Genomic DNA, 25,654 nt, shown 5'->3' with positions numbered 1-25,654 from the left:
AAAATAAAATAAAATAAAATTATCTGAAAAGACATTAAATTAAAGCCTCATTTTTTTAGTTTGATGATATGTTACATATTATTAAAATTTCTCTATAACTAGAGATGTAAGGGTGATTCCTATTTATATTTGTGAAAGCATATAGGGTAGATTTAATTAGTTATATTTCAAGTAACTTCAGATAGACAGAATAAATAATTCAGAGCTGCGCTGGGCATCCTGAGCAGTTTGTGCTATTTACGTGGCTGTATCTCATCTCAGTCGGTTCATGTTCACTGTGACCATCTCCTGTTTCCTTAATTCATCCACCTAAACGTTCTTGATGACTTCCAGGGCATCCTGTAAGAACGCTTCCTCTTTATCAAAAGAGAAAATCACAACAGTTTTTATTTCAGACTGAACGGCTTTTCCTGGTGATTTAGGAATCGAAGCAGCTTTCGTTCTACAAAATAAAAGGAACACCCCTACTAAGTGCTACAACAACCAAAAGGAACACCCCCACTAAGTGCTACAACAACCAAAAGGAACACCCCCACTAAGTGCTACAACAACCAAAAGGAACACCCCCACTAAGTGCTACAACAACCAAAAGTTGCTTGCTTTGATTTGTTGTTTTTGAGAGAGTTTGAACAGGCCAGACTGGTCTCTAAACTTCTTTATGTAGCTGAGGCTGACCCTTGAGCAGTGTTGGGATATCCAAGCCTTAGGATAACAGGCTTGCACCGTCATACCCAGCTGGTTTCTGTTTTTGAGACAGGGTCTCCCTAGGTAGCTCCAAGCTACCCTCAAACTGGATTTTCCTGCCTCTACTTCCCTTGTTCCTGGATTACAGGCCTGAGTCACCTTACTGGTTTGTACTGTTTGGTTTGGTTTGGTTTGGTTTGGTTTTTCGAGACAGGGTTTCTCTGTGTAGCCCTGGCTGTCCTGGAGCTCACTTTGTAGACCAGGCTGGCCTCGAACTCAGAAATCCGCCTGCCTCTGCCTCCCAAGTGCTGGGATTAAAGGCGTGTGCCACCACTGCCTGGCTTTATTGTGTTTTGTTTTTAAGAGACAGGCTGGCCTCAAGTTAAAGTCATCCTCCTGTCTCAGACTCCAGAATAGCCAGGACTGAAATGTGTTTCACTCTACCGATGAAATATCAAGAATGTGAAGCCGTTGTAGCCAGAGACTCTATGAACCAAACAGACCAAACCAAGCATGAAGATAAGTCCTGCTTTCTGTGGTTTGAATGTTCACACTAAAACTCATCTGAAATGGGCTAGGGAGATAGCTCAGTGGAGGAGACGCTTACTGAATCAGCATGAGGGCCAGGGTTCACATCTCCAGCACCCATATAAAAGTCCAGAGGACATGTAAATCCACCCATAATTCCAGTGCTTCGGAGGCACCAAGGCAAACTGCTAGTCAGACTAGCTGAATCAGACCTTTCCTGGTTCATTGAGAGTCCCTGCCTCAGTAAATAAGAGGAGACTGGTGAAGGAAGAAAGCTAGTATTAACCACACAAATGTGTATGTGAACTCCCACAATACACCTCCAATGAGAACAGGCATACAAACATGTTCAACACAATACACATAGAAACATACAGGGGTTAGAAAAGAAGGTGCAGTACTAATTTCATTCTACTTGGGAGACCTCTGGGAGGTAATTAAAGTTAAATGAGGCCTTTATAAGAAGATGCTCTGTTTAACCACATGATGCCCGACACTGCCTCTGGGCTTTGAAGAGAGGCTCCCCCAGAAAGAAGAATCACCAGATGTAGCTTCCAAGTCTTTTTTTCCTTTTTTAAAAGATGTATTTATTTCATGTATGTGAGTACACTGTCGCTGTCTTCAGACACACCAGAAGAGGGCATTGGATCTCATTACGGGTGGTTGTGAGTCACCATGTGGGTGTTGGGAACTGAACTCGGGAAGGGCAGTCAGTGCCCTGAACAGCTTAGCTATCTCTCCAGCCCTTTGTGCCCCCTTTTTTGAGACAGAGTCTTGGGACACATCTCAGGTTTGCATCCAGGCACAGAGGCACATATGTGTAACCTTAGCATTCAGGGGGCTAAGGCTGAAAGAGCACAACTTGAGGCTAATCTGGGCTGCACAGTGATTTGGGGTGTATCTGGGGGTATAGAGTAGGATCTCTCTCTCTCTCTCTCTCTCTCTCTGTGTATGTGTGTGTGTGTGTGTGTGTGTGTGTTTGATACAGGGTTTTGCTGGGTAACTCTCTGGCTGTCCTGGAACTAGCTCTGTAGACCAGGCCAGGAAGCCTGGAATTCTCAGAGAGCTAATTACTGCCTACGTCTGGCTCCCTGAGTGCTGGGCATGAGCCATCACCACCTGGTTTGTGATCCCTTTTTATCCAAGAAATTAATTAATTTTGAAACAGGGTATCTTCATGTAGCCTTGACTGCCCTGGAACTTGGTAGTAAAGCAGGCTTGAACTCCCAGAGATCCTCCTGAGTGCTGAGCTTAAAGGTATGTGCCACCACACCAGGCTCCTCTAGGAAACATTCAAATGACCCAAGTATCTAAGAATATAAAATAAGTATCCAAATCAAACATTTACTCACAATAGTTCATGAAAATTTTCAAAAATTCTTTGACATACATTTTTAATTATTAATTTACTTATTTACTTGTTTACTTATTTATTATTTATTTGTGTAATCCAGGGTGACTTATAAATCACTGTGTAGCCAAAGATAGCTCTGAATTGATTCTCTTGCCTCTACCATCCAAGTGCTAGGATGACAGGTGTGTGCTATCTTACCAGGTTATTTTCAACACTTATTAAAACTTACGGCAGTTACCATACATGGCTCAGGTACCATTGAAGAAGAGGGAGTAGAAAGATTGGAAGAGCTGGCAGGGTGGGAGAGCAGGGAATGCTGACTTCTGGAGATGGCATGGCTTCAATTCACAACTACTGGCATCACCCGAAGAACATCAAGCAGTCAACATTCCAGCATGAATGAGGGGTGGACCCAGGAGGCCCCACTCTTGGCAGGAGAGCTATTGGCAATTGATGCTGCTGCTAAAGGAGAATCTTGTGGGCACATGGCCCAGTGGATGACCCCACATTCATGCACATATGGGCAACATTAATTAGACCCAGGGGATTATCGATACCACACCAAAAAGTAGACAGTAGGGGTCTTTAGAAGAAGTTAGAGGGAAGTAGTGGTGGATGGATAGAGTAAAAGTACATTGTATAAATGTAGGGACTGAAGAGATGGAGAGCTATTAAAAAGCACTTTTTGCAGAACCTCTGGAAGAGCAGTCAGTGCTCTTAACCACTGAGCCATCCCTCCAGTCCCCTTGGGTTTGTTTGTTGTTTTGTTTGTCTTTTTTCTTTTTCTTTTGAGACAAGGTCTTCCTGTGTAATCCTGGCCGGCATGGAACTCACTATGTAGACTTGATTGGCCTGGAACTCAGAGATTTGCCTACCTTTGCCCAACACATTTCATGATTCCTAGAAACATGTATTTCCTTGTAGAATAATTCCTATTCTATCCATGTTTACTAGCAGACCCAAACTTGTTTAGTTTCCTTATATCATCTAAAAACAAGGTGTTGGGCTAGAGAGATGGTTCAGCGGTTAAGAGCACTGGCTGCTCTTCCAGAGGTCATGATTCAATTCCCAGCAACCACATGGTGGCTCACAACCATCTGGAATGGGATCTGATGCCCTCTTCTGGTGTGTCTGAAGACAGCTACAGTGTACTCATATAAATAAAATTTAAAAAAAATAAATAAAAACAAGGTGTTAAAACAATGAACATTTTAATAATTTAACTTAGAAATGATTTAGCTAAGTTGGGCCTGGTAGCATAGTCCTGTAATTCCAGATAGTAGGGTGGTTAAAGCAAGAACATTTGAAGTTCAAAGCCTGCCTAAGCTTCAGAGTGATTTCAATGTCATGAAACCTTATCTCAAAATAAAAAGCAAACAAGGGAGCTGGGTGTGGTGGCACAGACTTTTAGTTCCAATACTTGGAGGCAGGGATTTATGGGAGTTTGAAACCCCGTGTACATAGTGAGTCCCAGGACAGTCAGGGTTACATAGAGAAACATTGTCTCAACAAAGTGACAGGAAGGGACTAGGGAGACGGCTCCACTGGCTGTTCTTCTAGAGGGCTCCCTGCACCCACATGGCAGCCAACAGACACCTGGAACTCCAGTTCTAGAGGATCCAAAGTCCACTCCTTCCTTGTTAGGTACCACAAACATGTCGTGTAAGACATTCATGTAGACAAAACACCCATACACATAAAATAAGTAAAATAAAATAAAATAAATACAATCTAACAAAAAGACACAAAAGGTTAACAATGAAGCTAAACATAGCCCATCACCATCACCAGTGACAGCAAAGCCATGGTGACACTGCAGCATATCACATTCTTACATGTTTATGGTAATGCTGATATAAGAGTTACTGTGGCTGGAGAGATGGTTCAGTGGTTAAGAGCACTGGCTGCTCTTCCAGAGGTCATGAGTTCAATTCCCAGCAACTACATGGTGGCTCATAACCATCTGTAATGGGATCTGATGCCCTCTTCTGGTGTGTCTGAAGACAGCTACAGTGTACTCATATATATATAAAATAAATAAATTTAAAAAAAAAGAGTTATTGCACTAAGTTATGTAAAAGGTTTGAACACATGATTACGTGCAGTACTTTGGGGCTACTTTATTGGCTTCTTATATCTACCACCCTTTTCCACTCCAATCCTTTCCAACCTCCAATACTAGGTAGGCTAGAAGAAGGTTAGACAGGAAGGGGTTACTACTACCTGCTGATTAGGGGCATCAAGCCCCTTGGGGGCAAATCCAGTCTTCATTGTCAGGATATCTCCAATCAGCAACTGCAACCAGCAAAAGCAGCAGCAGGAAGCAGCAGCAGCAGGGGCAGCATCAACTGCCAAAGCCTCTTAGGGCTCTGGCATTTTTATACCCCGCTGTGGACAGTCTAAAGCAGCACCATATGCCGCACCTGGGATGAAAATAAAAATGTATTCAGGGGCTGGAGAGATGGCTCAGTGGTTGAAAGCACCAGCTGTTCTTCCAAAGGTCCTGAGTTCAATTCCCTTCAACCACATGGTGGCTTACAACCACCTGTAATGGGATCTGATGCCCTCTTCTTGCATTCAGGTGTACATGCAGATAGAGCACTCATAATACATAAAATAAATGAATCTTTTAAAAACAAACATATTCACTCATAATACATAAAATAAATGAATCTTTTAAAAACAAACATATTCACATAACTGGGTTTTTAAAGAAGTCAACATTCTCCCCACCCATAACAACCTGATGATCGGTGACTGTTATTAGTTTACATATCTACTATGCTATCGTTTTTGTGAATTTATTAAACTATACTTTTCCATCATCATCTTAGAGTATATTTTAACTTATTCATCTTATTTTACTTTGTTTTTGTTTTTGTTTTGAGACAGGATCTCATTTAGCCTGTGTTGCTCTTGAATGCCTAGTCCTCCTGCTTCCACTGCAGAAGTGCTAGGGTTATAGGTGTGCATCGGCATGTTTACACTCATCCCTTATCAACAAATTTGCAGTGTATCTCATGTTACACTGGCTGGGATCCCACAGATCTCACGTTGACCGGACATCATAACTAAATCTAGAGGTCACATCAGTACTCTTGAGGTGGCTTAGTAGGTAAAGGTGTTCCCCGCCAAGCCTGAGGATCTGAGATTAATCCCTGGAGCCCACGTGCTGCAAGGGAAGAATTTACGTTTAAAAGTTGTCTTCTGATGTGCCTCATGCATGCGCATGCCCTCCATACGCGCACAGTCAGACAATAAAAACGTCCGTGTCAAATGACTGACCTGTACCATCTGGGTTTGTGCAAATATCCAGGGCTTCAATAAACACTTAACAATTCATTTCTCAGGAAAGCCATGCTTATTAACAAATGACATGTGGCTATAATTTATTTACTAAAGACTTACTGAAGTCACAGGAATTATAATTTAGTCCATTTCTATTTCTTTGGGATAATTACTTATTTTTCTTCAACTACATCCTCCCCCACTTAGTATTTTTTTGCAGTGGAGGTGGAGGCAGTGTTATAGGGTCTCATGAAACTTAGACTCTACATCCTGAGTGCTAGGGTAATACATATTTTTTTTAAAGATTTATTTTATGTATGTGAGTCCACTGTAGCTGTACAGATGGTTGTGAGCCTTAATGTGGTTGTTGGGGATTGAATTTTTAGGACCTCTGCTCACTCTGGTCAACTCTGCTCACTCAGTCCCTGCTTGCTCCGGCCCAAAGATTCATTTGTTTTTATTTATTTTTATTTTTTATTTTTTGGGTTTTTCAAGACAGGGTTTCTCATATAGCCCTGGCTGTCCTGGAACTCACTTTGTCCTTGTCACTCTGTAGACCAGGCTGCCTCGAACTCAGAAATTTACCTGCCGCTGCCTCCCAAAGTTTATGCCACCAATGCCTGCGATTCATTTATTATTATAATTAAGTACACTGTAGCTGACTTCAGACACACCAGAAGACGACGTCAGATCTCATTAGGGGTGGTTGTGAGCCACTATGTGGTTGCTGGGATTTGAACTTAGGACCTTCAGAAGAACAGTCAGTGCTCTTAACCTCTGAGTCATCTCTCCAGCCCTGGTTATACATATGTCATCTCTACACCCTTATTCCTTTTTTAAACCAATATTTTGTTCTGCTTGGCATTATCTGAGTTCAAACCCAGGGCCTCAGGATGCTAGGCAGGAATTCTTCCACTGAACTACTTATTGAATCTGCTTAAATTTCATTTAAACCCAATCAAATACAGCTTTTTTTTCTGCCTCGATTTATTTATTATGTATTCAAGGTTCTGCCTACATGCATGCCTGCGGGCCAGAAGAGGGCACCAGATCTCATTATAGATGGTTATGAGCCATGTGGTTGCTGGGAATTGAACTCAGGACCTTTGGAAGAGCACACGGTGCTCTTCACCTTAGCCATCTCTCTAGTTCAAATACAGCTTTTCTAAAGGGTTATTTTTGATTATTTGTGTGTATGTGAGTGTGTACATTGAGGTACCCATTCAAGAAGGAATATATATCTATGGGCTACATTGGACCAGAGTCGTCACCACATTCTGTAACAACATTCTTCCAGCCACAGGCTGCGGTGGACTGTAACTCTAGCCCTCTGGTGATATAAGCAATAGGAAGCAGACTTTGAGTTCTACCTTTGGAAGCTAGAAGAATGCATTTGATCCCCTGGAGCTAGAGTTTCAGGCTGCTGTGAGCCTCCAAACATTAGAAACTGAACTCTGGTCCTCTCAGAGAACAGGACAGTGCTCTTAACCACTGAGCCATCTTCCAGCTCCCCCTTTAATAAATAAAAAGTTTTCATTTATTTACTTTATCTGCATTGGTATTTTGCCTGAATGTATATTTATGTAGAATTTCAGATCTTGGAGTTACTGACAGTTGTGAGCTGCCTGCCATGTGGGTGCTGGGACTTGAACCTGGGTCCCCTAGAAAAACAGTCAGTGCCTTTAACTGCTGAGCTGGCTGTCCAGTTCTTTTTTTTTTTTTAAATTCTTATTTATTTTATTATTTTATTCTATGTTGTAGAGGTGTTTTGCTGCACATATATAGAGAGTGTGCTGGGTGCTGCCATCCGAGGACACACATGGTGTCAGACTGGAACTACAGACTCCGTGAGCCTCCATATGGCTGCTGGGAATCACACCCGAGTTCTTTGGAAGAGCAGCTGTGTTCTTAACCACTAAGCCATCTCTCCATCCCCCCAAAATACAGCTTTTTATAAATTTTTCATCATTAAGTAGAAACCTATCATCTATATAACACATATATAGGCTTATCAAAACAGACTGACAGCCCTTTCCTAGCACTCATTAAGGTTTTTCATTTACTGCTTCTTCAAACAGTATCTCTTCGCCTTTCAGAGTATCAGTCTTTCAGTCACCTGTTCATTCGCTTAATAAATTGTTAGCAGAGCTGGGAGTGGCGGCACACGCCTTTAATCCCAGCACTCAGGAGGCAGACGCAGGCAGATTTCTGAGTTCGAGGCTAGCCTGGTCTACAAAGTGAGTTCCAGGACAGTCAGGGCTACACAGAGAAATCCTGTCTCGAAAAAAAAAAAAAAAGAATGAAAGAAATTGTTAGCAGGAGGCCGGAGAGATGGCTCAGCGGTTAAGAGCACTGAGTGCTTTTCCAGGGGTCCTGAGTTCAAATTCCAGCAACCACGTGGTGGCTCACAACCATCTATATGGAATCCAACACCCTCTTCTGGTGTGTCTGAAGACAGCTACAGGGTATTCATAAATAAAAATATCTTTAAAAAAAAAAGAAATTGTTAGCTAGGCAAGTCTAAATTTGTACCTCCAAGGGGATGACGCCTAGGTAGAGTGCACCTACAAATTGAAGACACAGAAAAAGAATTCAAGTCCCCTTTAATAAATGCCAGAGGTCAATCTTACATAGTCATAGGTCTACGTGACCCCAAGGTTACCTGGTGGACAAAATACCCATTTCCACTTAAACTGAATCAGGTGAATTTTCCTTGAGGTTTCTTTCTAGGGAAGGGCTCTACCCTCCAGCTCTTCCCTGAAGTGAATCCAAGAATCTGGTATGTGTTTACAGTTGCCTTCGCAGAACACTTCTTCATCCTGGTGGTCATTCCGTGGCCAGCCTAAAGCCTCAGCCCATGACCAGTGCTCCTCTCTCAGGGCAGTTGTTTCTCCTGGCAGATGGCCTTGTAAGGCGGCCTGTGTCTGATCTGTTCCTAGCGTGAAAACCACACTCTAGGAGAGTTTCCAGGAGGGGGAGGGGGAGAGTTTAGTTTGTGTTTAGTTTAGTCAGGCCAGCCACAAGAGAGAGTTCAAAATGGACACAGAAACAACAGAAATCAACCTCACTACAATTTTCACAAGGAAGTGCACAGATGGGCTTCTGAGAAGCCTGTTCAAAGAAACCAGCTGTGAAAGCATATTTTGGAGACCAATTTAGTTAGATATGCAGCTTTCCAATTTGGCTTCTGTTTCCTAACTGAGTTATTATTGAGTTCATTGTGGATGAATAATGTCCTTGACTCAGCATGGGAAGCTCTGATTTTTATTTATTTATATTTTTTGTATTTATTTTATTTTATGTATATGAGTACACTGTAACTGTTTTCAGACAGTTACACCAGGAGAGGGCATCAGATCCCATTACAGTTGGTTGTGAGCCACCATGTGGTTGCTGGGAATTGAACTCAGGACCTCTGGAAGAGCAGTCGGTGCTCTTAACCGCTGAGCCATCTCTCCAGCCGGAAGCAAGTACCCTTAACCTTGAACTCCAATCCTCCTTCTACCTCCAGACTCCAGAGGGCTAGGACTACAAGCCTATGCCACCAGGCTTATATGGTGCTGGGATCAAACTCAGGGTTTCCTGCATGCTAGGTGAGTGTTCACTGTTGGTAACTGAGCTGTATACATTCCTGGCCCTTAAATCTACTTATTTTGTGTGATCCAGTGTTTTGCTTGGATGTATGTCTGTGCTCCCACTGCAGAGGCCAGAAGAGGGCATTAGAGCATTAGAGGTCCTGGAATGCAAGTTTCAGACAGGTTCTCAGCAAGAGCAAACAGTGCTCTCAACTATTAAGCCATCTCTCATCTTTTTTTCTTTCTCTCTCTTTCTTTTTTCTTTTCTTTCTTTTTTTTCTTTTTTCTTTTTCTTTTTCTTTCTTTCTTTCTTTTTTTTTTTTTTTTTTGGTTTTTCAAGGCAGGGTTTCTCTGTGTAGCCCTGCTTGTCCTGGAACTCACTTTATAGACCAGTTGGCCTTGAGCTCACAGAGATCTACCCGCCTCTGTCTCCTAAGTGCTGGGACTAAAGAAATGTGCCACTAGGCTTTTCTTTTTCCTTCCTTCATTCCTTCTTTCCTTCCTCTCTCTCTCTCTCTCTCTCTCTCTCTCTCTCTCTTTCTCTCTTTCAACAGTGTCTCGCTTTGTAGCTCCGGCGACCAGGAAATTGATGTTATGTTGTTCCTTCTGCCTCCCAAGTCCTGCTGGAATTATAGTCATATGCCACCTCGCCTGGCTTGGATCAACACTTTTCATAGGTCATCTTGATGGCTGAGAGGATTCATCAGTGAGGGTGGCGAAAAGGTAGTGTACTTCCATGGTACAGAGTCTTTCTCTCTTGTCTTTACATGGGGGTTTCAGATGTTTCATGACTCAGACACACGATGGGAACATTCAAAACTGTCGTGCTAATACTAAACAGAGACACTATTATAACGAAGCAAATAATTGTAGCTGACTGCTATGTTGGTGTCCTCTGGGTTTTGGCAAGATCTTGTTTCTTGTGATTACCTGATATCCTACTGTAAGGCAGCGCTGCTGTTGCATCAGCCCTCAGCAGCCAGCCGTGCAGCAGCCTCCTCCTGCTGGCCAGCCACCTTCAGCTTCAGTGAGGTTTGCTTCTGGCTTCTGAAGGCATCGGGCATTCGGGCATGCAAGTGGTGCACATCCACAATGCAGGAACTCACACGAGCGAACCTGTAAAATAGAAATAAACCTTTAAAACAAAGCAAGCAAACTCTGCAAAAATGAGAGAGAGAGAGGGAGAGAGAGAGAGAGAGAGAGAGAGAGAGAGAGAGAGAGAGAGAGAGAGAGAGAGAGAGAGAATGAGAGAGGAGAGAGGGGCTGGAAGGGGAATAAAAAGCAATAAAGTTACCACTGGGGCTGGGAGGGCTGTGCTTAGAACACAGTAGGACATCCAAGATATATAGTTAAAGGTTAACCTAACAGTTATGGAGCTCCTGAGAGGGCAGGGCAGGGCAATAGAGAATTGGGGGGTGGGGGAGGCAAAATTCCCTGCTTTAGAATAACCAGAGTACCAGCGGAACTAGAGGGAAGAACAGTCTTGGTTTTTGGTGGCAGGTTAACAGCTCTTAGATGTCCAAACTGTGCCCACCAGTCAAATTATTGCTTTGGCTCTGAGATATTCTTGACCAACTTAGATAATTTCCTCTGACCTAAGCACACAGAAGAGAAGAGGAGGAGGAGGAGAAGCAGGAGGAAGAGGAGGAAGATGAAGAAAAGATAAGAGACGGAGACAAAAATGAGGAAAGATGGGGAGGAAGGGAGAGAGGGAGGGAGAGAAGGAGAGGGAGAGAGAAAAAAAATTACTTTTCAGCCTTCTGGCCAAGACCAGACAGAAAAGAGAAGAGTCTCTACTTGCAACAGCAATGCAATGTGCTGTCAGTTTCTTTACTATCCATCCTGTCTTAGACATCTGATTCTGCCAGTGATTCCCATTCCTATTTCTCCTGTCCTTTTTGTCTTTTACCTCATTTGTCAGCCACCCTAAAGTCCTCCTCACAGCACAAAGTAACCCTCAGGATTCATCCCATGACCATGATGTTTTCTTAGGGCATAACTCAATTCTGGCTTTGAGAGCCAAAAAAATTGAGGTTTTGAAGCAGAAGCTGCAGTTTGACCCCACAGAAACTTACTTGCATTCTGTGAGGATGGGAGACCTCAACGGGAATCAGCAGCAGCAGCCTCTAGCGCCACGCAAAGCATCCCAGAACCCATTAGCATTCGGATCATTCCCTGACACTAGAATCATCAAAGGACAAAATTACAACAAATTTGTTAAAGATCACATGACTTCGTGATTTCTTGAAAGATTTGACTCACAGATTGGGGTAGGCTCCAATCAATACAGCTCCCATCAGTACAGCTCCCATGGAGGGACTGCAGGGATTTGAGCTTAGCTATATTTTGTTTTGAGACAGGCTCTCACTCTGTAGCACAGGCTAGCCTGGAATTCCCTCTGTAGCACAGGCTTCATTTATGTGTATGAGATTTCAAAGAGATTTTCAGCCAGTTGTCATTGGGCACACCTGCAATCTTACAATTCCAGAGCTCTACTGCAGATGCAGGAGTTCTAGGCCAGTTATACAGCAAGATACCTTAGAAAAGCAAATACACATAGGTATGGAGTTCATACCTATAAATATAACACTCGGGAGACTGCGGATTGCCAAGAGTTCAAAGCCAGCCTGGACTATACAGGGATACTAGGTCATTTGGGGCTACACAGTAAGATCCTGTCTCAAACAAAACAAAACAACAATAGCAGACATCTTGCCAATATGAGACACTGATTAGTGAACTGAACAAATAAGAGTGTCATAGAAGACAGGCGATCTGCTTGGCACAGGCACCTACTGAATGGCTGCCATATTTTTCAAAAGGGGTGGAGGGGCAGTTGCTCAATGGTAGAGCGCATGTGTAAAGCCCTAGATTTATCGCAAGTGCTGGGGAAGGGGAAGGAAGAAAGGGAACAAATGAAGAAGAGAGTGGCTGGCGTGCTGGTTCAGTTGGTAAGGTCCCTGTGGTACAAGCACAAGGGCCTGAGTTCAGATTTCCAGACCATGTGAAATCCAGCTTCCAGGCAGCTAGGATAAGAGTCTTAAAGCCTACAGCAGTGCACATCTGTGCGGTGCGACACTGGGTGCAGATTTAGGGAGTCAGCCAGCCTCCCTGAATCAACAAACTCCAGGTTCAGTTAAAGAACTTATATCAGTAATACAAGTGAAGACTTGAGAGGCTGGCCTCTGGCTTACATATATATATATATATATATATATATATATATATATATATATATATATATATATATACACACACACACACACACACATGTGCACACACTCCCATGTATATTTGCATACATCTATAGGAGCATGTGCATATGTAGGTGTCTTAGGGTTTTACTGCTGTGAAGAGACACCATGACCAAGGCAACTCTTATAAAGGACAACATTTTATTGGGGTTGGCTTACAGGTTCAGAGGTCCAGTCCATTATCATCAAGGTGGGAGCATGGCAATGACCAGGCAGGCATAGTGCAGGCGGAGCTGAGGGTTTCACATCTTCATTGAAGACTGCTGGTGGAAGACTGACTTCTAGGCAGCTAGGATAGGGGTCTAAAAGCCCACACCCACAGTGACATGCCTACTTCAACAGGGCCACACCTAATAGTGCTATTTCCTGGGTCGATCATATACAAACCATCACAGGTCATATATGTCTACCTCTCTTCCAACCCTTATTCAGACCTAATCCCTTCCTACTTCCTGCTGATTTCCTAGGGACAAGAACAATTTTCTGTAGTCAGCCAATTTCTTTATGGGTGGTTGTGAGCCACCATGTAGTTGTTGGGATTTGAACTCAGGACCTTCGGAAAAGCAGTCAGTGTGCTCTTACCCACTGAGCCATCTTGCCAGCCCTCTTCCTCATCTCTTTGTTTATGACCACTTGACAAACTGCAGCGACAGGAACCAACCAGCACTAACAGCAGAGAGGGGAGCAGCAGCAGCAGCAGCAGCAGCAGCTACTGCCTGAAGACATCATCCTGTGTCAGGGAGAGGTGTTCACAAAACCCTACACCCTGCTATGATCTATATAGGTAGTTAATAGTTGCTAGGGGAAAAAGAGAGGGGTAGAGCCACTCTCTCCCACAAACAATCCCTCATCTGCGCTCCTGTAAGCAGCCCTAATTAAACTCATATAGGTCAGTGGTTCTCAACCCGTGGCTTGCAACCCCTTTGGAGTTGCATTATCAGATATTTGCATTACGACTCATAACAGTAGCAAAATTACAGTAATATAGCAATGAAATAATTTTATGGTTGGGGGGTCAGGGTCACTACAACACGAGGAAATGTATTAAGGGTTCTCAGTGTTAGGAAGGTTGAGAACCAATAATACAGGGCTATAGGTCTACATGCACAAACACATGCGCGCACACACACATAGACTGGTAGGTAGAAGGTAGACAATCCACTTTTTATTCTTCCTCTCTTTCATTCCCTTTTCTGTTTGTCTTTTGTCTTGTTTTTTTTTTTTTTAGAATTAATTTTTTTTAATTAGGTATTTTCCTCATTTACATTTCCAATGCTATCCAAAAAGTCCCCAATACACTCCCCCCGCCCCACTCCCCTACCCACCCACTCCCACTTTTTGGCCCTGGCATTCCCTTGTACTGGGGCATATAAAGTTTGCAAGTCCAATGGGCCACTCTTTCCAGTGATGGCCGACTAGGCCATCTTTCAATACATATGCAGCTAGAGACAAGAGCTCCGGGGTACTGGTTAGTCCATCATGTTGTTCCAACTATAGGGTTGCAGATTCCTTTAGTTCCTTGGGTACTTTCTCTAGCTCCTCCATTGGGGGCCCTGTGATCCATCCAATAGCTGACTGTGAGCATCCACTTCTGTGTTGTCTTGTTTTGACTCAGAGTCTTGTGTAGCTGAGGATGACTTTGAACTTCTGACCCTGCTGCTAGAGTGATGGGATTATAGGCCCGGGCCACCAGTCTCAGTTGTATGTGGTGCTGAGCATGTTAGACAAGTACTGTATCAACTGTCATACCCAGTGCTTTATAAAAAAGTATAGTCCAGGCTACTAAAGAGGCGGAGACAAGATGGGTTATTTGAGCCTAGGATCCCAGTGCCTGTGTGGGTAACATAGTGAGAGCCTGCCTCTTACATTTTTTTTAACCAGTGCCTGACAATTACAGAAGTGGATGCTCACAATCATCCATTGGACTAAACACAGGGTCCCCAATGAAGGAGCTAGAGAAAGTACCCAAGGAGCTGAAGGGGTCTGCAGCCCCATAGGAGGAACGATATGAACTAACCGGTACCCCCAGAGCTCCCTGGGACTAAACCACCAACCAAAGAATACACATGGTAGGACCCATGGCTCCAGCTGCATATGTAGCAGAGGGTGGCCTAGTCAGTCATCAATGGGAGGAGAGGCCCTTGGTCCTGTGAAGACTCTATGCCCCAGTGTAGAGGAATGCCAGGGCCAGGAAGCGGGAGTGGGTGGGTTGGTGAGCAGGGGGAGTGGCTGGGATGGGGGCTTTTGGAGGGGAAACCAGGAATGTGGATAACATCTGAAATGTAAATAAAATATCCTCAGTGCCTAGTGGCACACGCCTTTAGTCCCAGCACTTGGGCGGCAGAAGCAGGCTGATTTCTGAGTTCGAGGCTAGCCTGGTCTACATAGTGAGTTCCAGGACAGCCAGGGCTACTCAAAAAACCAAAAATAGAAAAAAAAAAAAAAAAAGAAAGAGGGCTGGTGAGATGGCTCAGTGGGTAAGAGCACCCGACTGCTCTTCCGAAGGTCCAGAGTTCAAATCCCAGCAACCACATGGTGGCTCATAACCATCCACAACGAGATCTGGCGCCCTCTTCTGGAATGTCTGAAGACAGCTACAGTGTACTTACATATAATAAATAAATAAATCTTTAAAAAAAAAAAAAAAAAAGAAAGAAAAAAAGAGAAAATATCCAATAAAAAAAGTAAAGAAGCCGGGCATGGTGGGGCACACCTTTAATCCCAGCACTTGAGAGGCAGAGGCAGGCTGATTTCTGAGTTCGAGGACAGCCTGGTCTACAGAGTGAGTTCCAGGACAGCCAGGGCTACACAGAGAAACCCTGTCTTGAAAAACCCAAAAAAAAAAAAAAAAAAAAAAAAAGTCATCATTTCTCTAGGATCATGGCTAGTGGCCACTGTATTGAATAATGCAAAAGCAAAACTTCCTATTGTAAATTGCTATTTGTCCTGGGATTTCTCATGTTCCTAAAGATCCTCATCCAAATTCTTATAAGTAACCCGATAAACTTTTTCTTTTAATATAAAAATAAAGTAAAAAACGTAAATATGGTGTCGTCATTGAGAGGTGTATTGCTGCAAGTTGGAAGGCTGGCTTGGGTTACAGACGCTAAAGAGAACTGCAATTGTTTCAAGTATGTTACAAATCTCAGGGTTTACTAACTTTTGAAAGCTTACAAGGTTATACTCTATAGGAGGTTTGCATAAGAATGGCCCGCATAGGTTTGAATGTCTTGTCGACAGGAAATGGCACTATCTGAAAGGATTGGGAGGTTTAGCTTTGTTAGAGGAAGTGTAGCTATGGGGTGGGCCTTAAGGTTTCAAAAATCCAAGCTCTGCCCAGTGTCTCTCTTCTGCCTCCCTTCATGCTTTGGGGTACGACAGTTGACCAAGCCTCTGAAACTGTAAGAAAGGACCTAATTAAATGTTTTCTTTCATAAGAATTGCCTTGGTGATGGTTTGTCTCCACAAAGGTGAAACAGTGGTTTAGAGAAATAATAACAAAGTAATACACTGTATAGTTATATTTTACCTTCCTATATGAGAATACCTTTCAATAATGGATAGTTGCTGGGCATAATGGAACATAAGGGTGCCAATCTGCAATCCCTGTACTTCAGAGGTGGAGACAGGAAAACTGAGGAGCCAGCCTGGGCTATATAGTAAGTTCCAGGCTGGCTTCAGGGTATGGTGGGACTCTGCCTCAAAAAACCAAAACCAACCAACCAAACAAACAAAAAAAAAACCCCAATACATTTTTTCCCCTCCTGTTTTTATTCTTTAGGTCTCCCAAATCTTTTACCTCAGCCTCCCAAGTTCTGGGACCACTGGCATATCAGAGGAGACCTGGCTCCTCCCTGCCACGTATTACTAGCATATTCATATTACTGGAAATCTTGAGTTCAAAAAAATCCTCTTGCCTAAATCTCTTGAATAGCTGCAACCATAGGCCAGTTAAAAGATGGGCATTTAAAGAACAATGTATAAATTCAATTGCTGCCCAGCTTCTTCTTTCTGTTTTTTTTGAGATAGGGTTTCCCTGGCCATCCTGGAACTTACTCTGTAGACCAGGCTAGCCTCGAAATCAAAGATTTGCCTGCCCCTGCCTCCCGTTGAAAGGTGTGAACCATAACTGCCCAGCTTCTTCCTCTTTTCATTATTATTATTAATATATATATTTTTTGAGACAGGGTTTCTTTGTTGCCCTGGCTGTCTGATGTCCTGGAGCTAGCTCGATTGACCAGGGTGTCTTGAACTCTAGAGATCCGCTTGCCTCTATCTCCCAAATGCTAGGATTAAAGGCGTGCACCACCATCACCCCCTACTGCTTATTGTTTTTTTTTTTTTTTCATTTTTCTTTTTTGTTTTTTCGAGACGGTTCTCTGTGTAGCCCTGGCTGCCCTGGAACTCACTCTGTAGACCAGGCTGGCCTCGAAATCCGCCTGCCTCTGCCTCCCAAGTGCTGGGATTAAAGGTGTGTGCCACCACAGCCCGGCTTGCTTATTGTTTTAAAAAGTGGTTTCCTGAAAATTATGTGTGTATTGTTCAGGTTCATTCGCTTCAATATTTACCTTAAATTGCTCAAGCACTGCTGCACTGAGTTTTCTTTGGCAAGCCTTTCCTTTGGAGGAGAGAAAAAGTAAAGCTTTGGTGTATTCACAACTTTAAAAAAAAAAAAAAAAGAGGTCTCAGATTCACATAGGTAATTTATAAATCTCTAAAAACACCCTCCCTCTTTCTTCTGGGTTTCACTATCAGGAACCCTGATCTGTGTTTTCAGCCTGTACCCAAAATGACTGGGAGGCCAGAAGCCCGGGCACCATAGCTTGAGATCGCATGCCAACTTCCTATTTTGCAGCTTTGAAAACCTAAATGGTAGGAGTCTAACTAAGGTCGTAGGCTGCGACCTCGGGCGACTCTCGGGAAGACGCGAGAATGAGCAGCCCGAGTTGTAAAACTTTGCCTCGGCTTCCAGAGCTCTGCTTGGAGGGGAAAGCAGCCGTTTCTCCGGGTAATTAACCATTTCTCCACCGGTCCGGTCACATCCCTGCCTGCCAAGCCTTCAAGAGCCCCGGACTCCGCGACCGTGGTGGCCCGGAGTGTCGCAAAGCGGCGCCTCCCGGGGTCCGCTTCCCGCCACCGGGGCTCCTCCTCCGCGCGCCGGCTCGGCTGCCGGCCCCCCGGAGGCGCCCGCGCGGGCAGGTCTTGGCGCCAAACGGGTGGCGGCGCTGTCCACCACGCGCGCGGCCGCGTCGGGCTCCAGGGAGGCGGGGGCTCGGCCGGCGGAAGAAGGGGCGGGAGCGAGGCGCGCAGTGCTCTCGCGGGCTCTCGCGCCGCTCGCGTGACGGGCTCCGGCTGTGCGCGGCGACGCTCAGGCTCCGCGGGGCACGGGCGGGCCGGGAGCGCGCCGCGGCGAGAGGGCGTCTGGTGCGGGTGGGCGCGAGGTGCGGGCGGGCGGGCGGCGAGCGAGCGAGCGGCCCGGCGGGCGCGGGGGACGCGCGGGCGTGCACCCGCGCGCGGGCTCTCGGAGGAGCCGCGGCCGAGGCTGCGCTTCCTCAGCCCGACGGAGAGCGGCAGTGTCGCCCCGGCCGGCGCACGCTCGGCCCGCTTCTCCCCCCGCGGCGGCTGCTCCTCGGCACCGCCAGCCCCAGCGCCGCTCCGGGGCGGGCGGGCGGCGGCGGCGGCGGCGGCGGCGGCGGGACCGACGGAGCCGCTTTGTGTGCAGCCCGACGAGGGGCGGCGGCGGCGGCGGCGCAACCACCTGACAGAGGCCCGGCGCTCGCTGCACCGTCCGCCCGCATGAGGAGGAGGTAAAGCGGCGGCCGGGCTCGCGCCCTCGGCGGCGAGGGAGGGACGGAAGGGGAGACCGCAGGGGAGGGCGCGCGCGGAGGCCCGGCGGGGTTGCCCGGAGCGGCGGCTCAGGCCTCGGCGGTGCCGAGGAGCGCCGGGCGACCGAGGGGCTTGAGACGCCGCCGGGCTCGGTTGCTGAAGTTAAGGAACAAAAATGTGAAGTGCGGAGCCGGGTCCTTCGCTTCCTGGCGAGGGGCTCGGGCGGCGGGCGGCTGGCGGGGGTGGCGGGCTGGCCGGGGAGGGGCGGCCGCGCGGCGGGGACGCCGGGAGCCCGGGGCTCGGCACGGCTACGGCGTTCCGCTCCCGGGCGCCGGCGCCGCGCGTGGGTCCTCTTGGGTACCTAGTTTTGCGGCCTAAGCTGAACCCTCTAGGCCTCGAGTCTCCTTTCCCGGAGGTGACCGGCCAGGCGGGGACCCAGCCGCTTCTCCTGAGCCAAGTGGGGCCGTTGGGTCCTCGCTGTCCCCCCGAGGCCACCAAACTTCCGTCCTAGGTGCTCGGGGGTACATTTCATTGTGAAAAGAGGGCTAGGAAACTCCGGGAGCTGCTCGGCGCCTCTCGCGGCCGGGGCTGCTGCAGCCGAGAACCCCGTGGCACCGGGGCTGGCCCGGGTGGGGGTGGCGGACGCCTAGCCGGGTCCGAAACCCAGGGAAGGAGTGAGTGGCGGGGGTCCCCGGCCTCGGGGGAAAGAAAGGGCCCTTTCCAGATTAGAGATTTTTGAAATGAAAAAGAGGTTACAAAGTCGCCCCTTTTCCCGCTGAACTTTGATTTTCTGACCGATAGAGGCCGGTAGAGGACTGTGAGAGAAAAGTTATTCCCCAGGATGGACTTCACGCAGCCGAAGCCTGCCACTGCCCTCTGTGGCGTCGTGAGTGCGGACGGGAAGATCGCTTACCCTCCGGGAGTAAAAGAGATCACCGACAAGATCACCACCGATGAAATGATCAAACGTCTGAAGGTAAGGGTCTGGGGTCGGCGATCTGCGCTCTGGATGGCTTTTGTGACTCGTGTGGTTTCATTGGGCTACTCTCAACCTGGCCTTTGGAGTTTTTAGTACTAAGTTTTTGAAGATATCTTAACCGCCCGGGAAAAGCCCTGTTCTAACTTGGCGGTATCTTTGGATAAGTTCTGAAAGGACATAAGTAGCACGGGGAATTTAAAGAGTGTGATCATTTTCTGTCAAGTTTATTACGCATAAGAACGCATGCATGGTTAGTTGTTTCCCTTGTGGTTATTTTATTTAGTGGATGTTGTTTAAGCGGCTCGATACCCTGAGGTGTAGACAGTGATTTTACCCACGAAAGTTCCTATTATTATCTACAAGAAAAGACTGACTTGAGCACAAGCAGCCATATTGTCCCCCTTAGATTCTCATAATTTTCTAATGGGAGCTTAACTACCTATACAGTGGGCTAAACTTAATACAGTGTACAGATTTTTCAGAATTTGAGCTTAAGGAGAAATGATTTTAGTACACATACCCAAGAAAGTTGAGGACGGGATTGTTGATATGTCTGTGAGTTTGTGTTTGTGTGTGCGAGCGTGCGCTACATCGGTTTTCTTGGTGTAACATCAGAGGTGTCTGTTTTAATCTTGCACTGTCATTTTGGGACTTAACTTTTCTGCTACTGCATGAGGGCAATGTTTGTTATGGAATCAGTTTCGAGCAGTGATTGTCACTTTGGACAACTTTGATGCACCAGGGGGTGTTGTAGGCAACCTCAGAGTCATTTTGGTTGTCACAGTTGGCTTGTGGGGAGTAGGCAGTGAAGTTCTGTGAGGAAGCTAACAGTTGTCTAGTGAAACATCTTAAACTATTGAAGTACGGTGTGGACAGTGGGAGAGACTAAGAATGGGTTTGATGACTTGTTTAAGAGAGGACTAGTAACCCAGCTGCCTGCCCTTGAACTTAACCATTTTCCTGCCTCCACTTCCCAAAACACTAGAGGTATAACCACACCCTGCCAACAACAGTGGTTCTCAACCTGTGAGTCAACACACACACACACACACACACTCCCGTCAACTAGCTGATATCCTGTATATTACATATTAACACTGTAATTCATAACAGTAGCAAAATTACAGTTATGAAGTAGCAATGCAATTATTTTGTTTGAGGTCACCACAACATGAGGAAGCAATAGGAGGGTTGAGACCCATTGTGTTAAAAGGTGCACTTCAAAGTTAAGTCAGACATGGTGGAAGGCTAGGCAGGGAACATTGTGGGACAATGTTTCTGCCTTATGCAACTTTATAAAATGGATTTCTAGGGCCTGATCTTAGAATTGAGCACAGTGCCCAGTAAATTTTATGTGTTTAAAGTGTTCCTGTGTTTAAGTTTCCATTTGTTGCCTTTTTGAAAGACCTGGCTTCTTTAATTAAAAGGCACCTTTTCCATTTTCTTTCCATTTCTTTTTCCAAGGGTAGAGGTAGGGACTTGTGCAGGGAGTGCATATTAAACTCAGGCTCTGCTCTATCACTGAGCTATACCTTAGTCTAAAGCAGATAAATCTTTTAGTTGTTTTCAAGATAGGTTCTGGCCTAAAACTTGCTCTGTAGACAAGGCTGGCCACAACTTCTCTCTGCTTTTGAAGTGTTGGGAATGTGCCGTCAAGCTCAACTCAATGTGCCTTTAAGTGTGAGGTTACTGCGTGGATGTGCATGTTTATGTGTTGGTACCGAGGCACTGTAGCTGGTCTTTGCTACTTGGTGGGGTTTTTCCCACCCACTGTCCTCCAGTTCCACCCCATCACTAGATAAAGAAGGGGAGGGGTTGGAGAGAGGTCCCTGAATCTGATTTCTTCTTGTTTCTTTGTGCATGACTGCTAACAAACTGCAAACAACCCCTGTAAAGGACCAACAATCACTGACCCTGCCTCTCAGGGTCCTGGTGTTTATATACCCTCTGAAAGCTCCCAGAATTCCAGATACACAGATGCAGAAACTCTGCAGCTGGTAAACCATGCCTCTTGTCATTAGTCAGCTGCTGTAAATCACCCTCATGTCCCCACACCTGGGATTAAACATAGTCTTATAATATTTCTGTGATTTTTTTTTTTTTTAAAGCAAACTTCCCGTGCCGGGTGTGGTGGTGCACGCCTTTAATCCCAGCACTTGGGAGGCAGAGGCAGGCGGATTTCTGAGTTCGAGGCCAGCCTGGTCTACAAAGTGAGTTCCAGGACAGCCAGGGCTATACAGAGAAACCCTGTCTCAAAAAACAAAAAAGAAAAAAAAAGAAAAAAGGAAAAAAAAAAAAAACAACAAAAAAGCAAACTTCCAGAGTTCTCATACAAGGCACTTTTGTGTATGTTGTGGAGGCCAGGTATTGGGTACAGTCTTGGGTATTGTCCTCAGAAATGCTGTCCTTTGAGACAAGGTTTCTGGTTGGCCTAGAGTTCACCTATTAAGTTGGGCTGGCTTTCCAGTGAGCCTCCAGAATCCTCTGCTGAGATCACAGTTGTCTGCAACCACATGAAGTACATGTGCTGGGAATTGGAGCTCACACTTAGGAGTCAAACTCCCGTCACTTAGCTGTTTTCCCAGCTCCCACCCTGATCAAATTAAGAATATTGAAATAAACCAAGTGGTGGTGGTTCACACCTTAAATCCCAGCACTAGAGAGGCAGAGACAGCGGCAGGTGGATCTCTAAGAATCTACACTGGCTAAGTTCTAAAGCTACCCAGAGAAACCTTGTTTCAAAAAAGCAAAGTAAAAAATAAAAAATTTAAGTAGCCATACATGGTGGTGTTCATGTTTAATTCAAACACTTCAGAAGAGACTGGAGGATCTCTGAGTTTGAGGCCAGCCTGGTCTACATAGGGTGTTCTCGGCCACCTAGCAGTACACAGTGAGACCCTGTCTCCAAAAATTAAATAAAAGAATATTGAGACCTTGAATTCTGAGGGTGAACATTTTTTTTTTAAGTAGAAAAATATGGGGCCGGCAAGATTCATTAGGTAAATGTGCTAAATCTGAAAACTTGAGTTGGATCTCTCATATGGTAGGAGAGACAATGGCTTCCCACAAGCTGTCTCTAAGACCTCCACATGCAAGCCATGCGTAGTCTCTGTCACACACTTATTCTTTAAGTAAAATGCAATGAAAAAGAATCTAAAAACAGATAGGAAATTATGACTTTATATATCTTTTACTTATAGATATATTGAATTTTTCTAAACTGAAAGTCAAGGTCAACACTGGGCTAGCTATCCATTTATTTAATGTATTGTTTCATAAGTTAAAGTTGACATATTTATTTTTATCAATTTTAATTTCCTGCTTTTTTTTTTTTTAAAGATACAAACTTGCTATGAACCCCAGGCTGCCCTCAAATTAGGTCAGGTCATGTAGCTTAGGCTGGCCTTGAACTTAACTTCCTAACTCCACATCTGAAAATGCTATGATTAGAAGTGTAGAAGTGCCTCTGCCTCCTAAGTGCTGGGATTAAAGGCATGTGCCACCATTGCTGGGCATATTACCTACTTTTGAGAGATCTCATGTAGGTATGAGCAGGCTAACCTCAAAATTCTGATTCTTAAATCCTAGGAATTACAAACAGGTACTACTACATGAACTTGACTCCACAATTATAAAAAGTTTATGTGTAGGTTGGCATGTGCCAAAGTGTGCATGTGGAGTTCAGAGGACAATTTGAAATAGTTCTCCTTTTTCCTACCATTTGGGAGCCAGGGATTGAACTGATTGTCACACTTGGTTGCATTTTGTTGCTTAAACACCTTTACTTACTACTGGCTCCATAAAGAAATTCTGAAACCTCTTAATATGACAAAAAATCAGTTCATAGTACTTAAGTGACCAAGTGGCACTCATCAGGACCAGTTAAAAGCTGACCAGTGGAAGGCCCAGGGACTGGCATTGTATTTGTTTTGATTCTGATGTAGCTTGCTTCTAAGGGGACTTTACTACATGTAAGTAAAGATTCGTGATGGAAACATAATACATTTAAAGGTTTCTGTGTGGTAGTGCATGTCTACAGCACGTGTGGGAGAGGCAGGAGGACAGTTTTGTACAGTTGGTTCTCTCCTACCTTTCTGTGTTCTGGGGATCAAACTCAGATTTGTTTGTTAGGTTTGGCTGTTGCCTTTAGTGTCTGAGCTAATATCAACAGCTCATGAGTTGTGACTTGAGATGGGGAGAGAGGGTGGGCAAGTAGGCTGACTTATGATAGAGTACAAAGCTGGCCCCAAGCTTGCTGTATAGCTGAGGATGACCTTGAACACATTCTCCTGCCTCTACCCTCTAAGCACTGCCATTACTCTCTGCTGGGTTTATGCAATGTACCTAGAACATCTCCATGCTTGGGTAGTAACAAAACAAAACAACTTTTGAGACATGGGTCTACATAGCCATAGATCTTTCTACATGGACCAGGCTGGCCTCAAACTCAGAAAGATTTGCCTACCTCTGAAGTGCTGGGTTGAAATTGTACATCATGGTGGCTGGTCACAGTAAAATATTAGTATTAGTTTCTGGAAAACTACTTTATGTATTTTGCAAGGTTTGGTTACAGTTGCTTTGGTCCCCTTGAATATGCCGGGATCATTTCTGCTTTAATAGATAGTTCCCATTATATAGCCCCCATACATCCTTTTTCTATAGTGTCTTAGATTTCATATTAGGTAGTCTTAACTCCTTCAGGTCATACCCACAGTTTTGATATTATGTTGGTCCATTTGTTTCTTTGATTTGTCCTCTGTGCAAGCTTTACAAATACAGGCAGTAGGTCAGATTTGTTTACTTTTGGTTCTTCGGGTTTTTTGTTTGTTTTTGTTTTTGTTTTTTTGGTTTTTCGAGACAGGATTTCTCTGTACAGCCAGAACTCACTTTGTAGACCAGGCCAGCCTCGAACTCAGAAATCCGCCTGCCTCTGCCTCCCGAGTGCTGGGATTAAAGGCATGCGCCACCACACCTGGTTTACTTTTGGTTCTTACAGCATATTTTTCCATCATAATACCTGGTACATAGATACACAACAAGTATTTGTTAAGTGATTAAATACTTTCATGGTTAAGTATTTAAAATTCCTCCTACTCTTAACCTACATTAAAAAAAGGTGTGTGTGTGTGTGTGCTTTCTTAACAAACATTAGAGAATACTCTTGGCCGGGTGGTGCATGCCTTTGATCCCAGCACTTGGGAGGCAGAGGCAGAGGCAGAGGCAGAGAGGCAGAGGCAGAGAGGCAGAGAGGCAGAGGCAGAGAGGCAGGCAGAGGCAGAGAGGCAGGCAGAGGCAGAGAGGCAGGCGGATTTCTGAGTTCGAGGCCAGCCTGGTCTACAGAGTGAGTTCCAGGACAGCCAGGACTATACAGAGAAACCCTGTCTCGAAAAAAAAAAAAAAAACCCAAAAAACAAACAAACAAAAAGAGAATACTCTTGGGAGTCAGTTATCTCCTACCTTGTTGAGGCAAGGTCTCTCTTGTCTATGGTATCCTTGTTCCTCCAAACTAGCTGGCCTGCAACTTGTAGACAATTTTCCTCTCTCCTATTTTGCATTAAGAATACTAGAAAGACGTTGGTTTTGGAGGAAATTGAAAATGTTAAAAGTTCACTTTTCCCACTCTCCCCTAATTCTAATATAGAATTATAAACATTTGTAATTTCTCTTTAACCTGTTTGAATTTTGGTCATTTCTCTTTCTTTCAGAGGGGGCAGTTTGTTTTGTTTTGTTTTTTGAGACAGGCTTTCATCTGTGTAGTCCTGGACTCACTCTGTAGACCAGACTGGCCTCAGACTCACAGAGAACTGCTGTCTGCCTCCTGGGTGCTGGAATTTAAAGGCATGTGCCACTATTGCCCAGTCTTTCATATTTGTTTTAAATTTTTCTTTTTGTCTGTGTATTGTGTTTGAGCTCAGGGAGTTGCTCTTGGTTGTCCAGTGTTCCAGCACTGAGCTAAAGCCTCAGCTCTGACGTAAACTTTTTTATTTTAGGTATAGTTATTTTATGTGTATGAGTCTTTTGTTTGCATGTATGTCTGTGCTTTGTGGCCTTTAGGTCAGAAGCGGGCACATTATATCCCCTGGAACTGGGGTTACAGATACTTGTGAACTGCTGTGGTGGTGCTGGGAATTGAACATTGGTCTTCTGGAAGAGCATCCAGTGTTCT

At 45.0% G+C, this 25,654-nt stretch overlaps 1 protein-coding gene and 1 long non-coding RNA gene across 6 annotated transcripts in view; one reads left to right on the top strand and one right to left on the bottom strand.

Annotated features, from left to right (window-relative positions):
* Window positions 1–9,977: 9,977 nt before the first annotated feature.
* Window positions 9,978–17,925, bottom strand: LOC147005154 (uncharacterized). Its single transcript, XR_015046837.1, has 4 exons — window positions 17,701–17,925; window positions 17,252–17,301; window positions 11,505–11,610; window positions 9,978–10,545 (listed from the first exon to the last, which is right to left on the bottom strand). It is a non-coding gene; the product is annotated as an uncharacterized LOC147005154 (long non-coding RNA).
* Window positions 17,926–18,056: 131 nt separating this feature from the next.
* The window catches only part of Pds5a (PDS5 cohesin associated factor A), an 87,797-nt gene continuing 80,199 nt past the window's right edge, over window positions 18,057–25,654 (top strand). For 2 of the 5 annotated variants that reach the window (XM_085836718.1, XM_085836721.1), the window contains exons 1-2: window positions 18,058–18,490; window positions 19,311–19,485. In XM_085836718.1, coding sequence (XP_085692844.1) covers window positions 19,351–19,485 — 135 coding nt within the window. In that variant the 5' untranslated portion in view covers window positions 18,058–18,490; window positions 19,311–19,350. Of the gene's footprint in view, window positions 18,491–19,310; window positions 19,486–25,654 lie in introns of those variants that run through there. The other 3 variants (XM_085836719.1, XM_085836720.1, XM_085836722.1) reach the window with 3 other exon arrangements.

This window comes from Mus caroli, unplaced genomic scaffold (assembly GCF_978045245.1).
Source record: "Mus caroli unplaced genomic scaffold, Mus_caroli_1 scaffold_4, whole genome shotgun sequence".
Taxonomy (NCBI): Eukaryota; Metazoa; Chordata; class Mammalia; order Rodentia; family Muridae; genus Mus; species Mus caroli.
The sequence above is the reverse complement of the archived record's forward strand: the minus strand, read 5'-3'. Positions and strand labels throughout refer to the sequence as shown.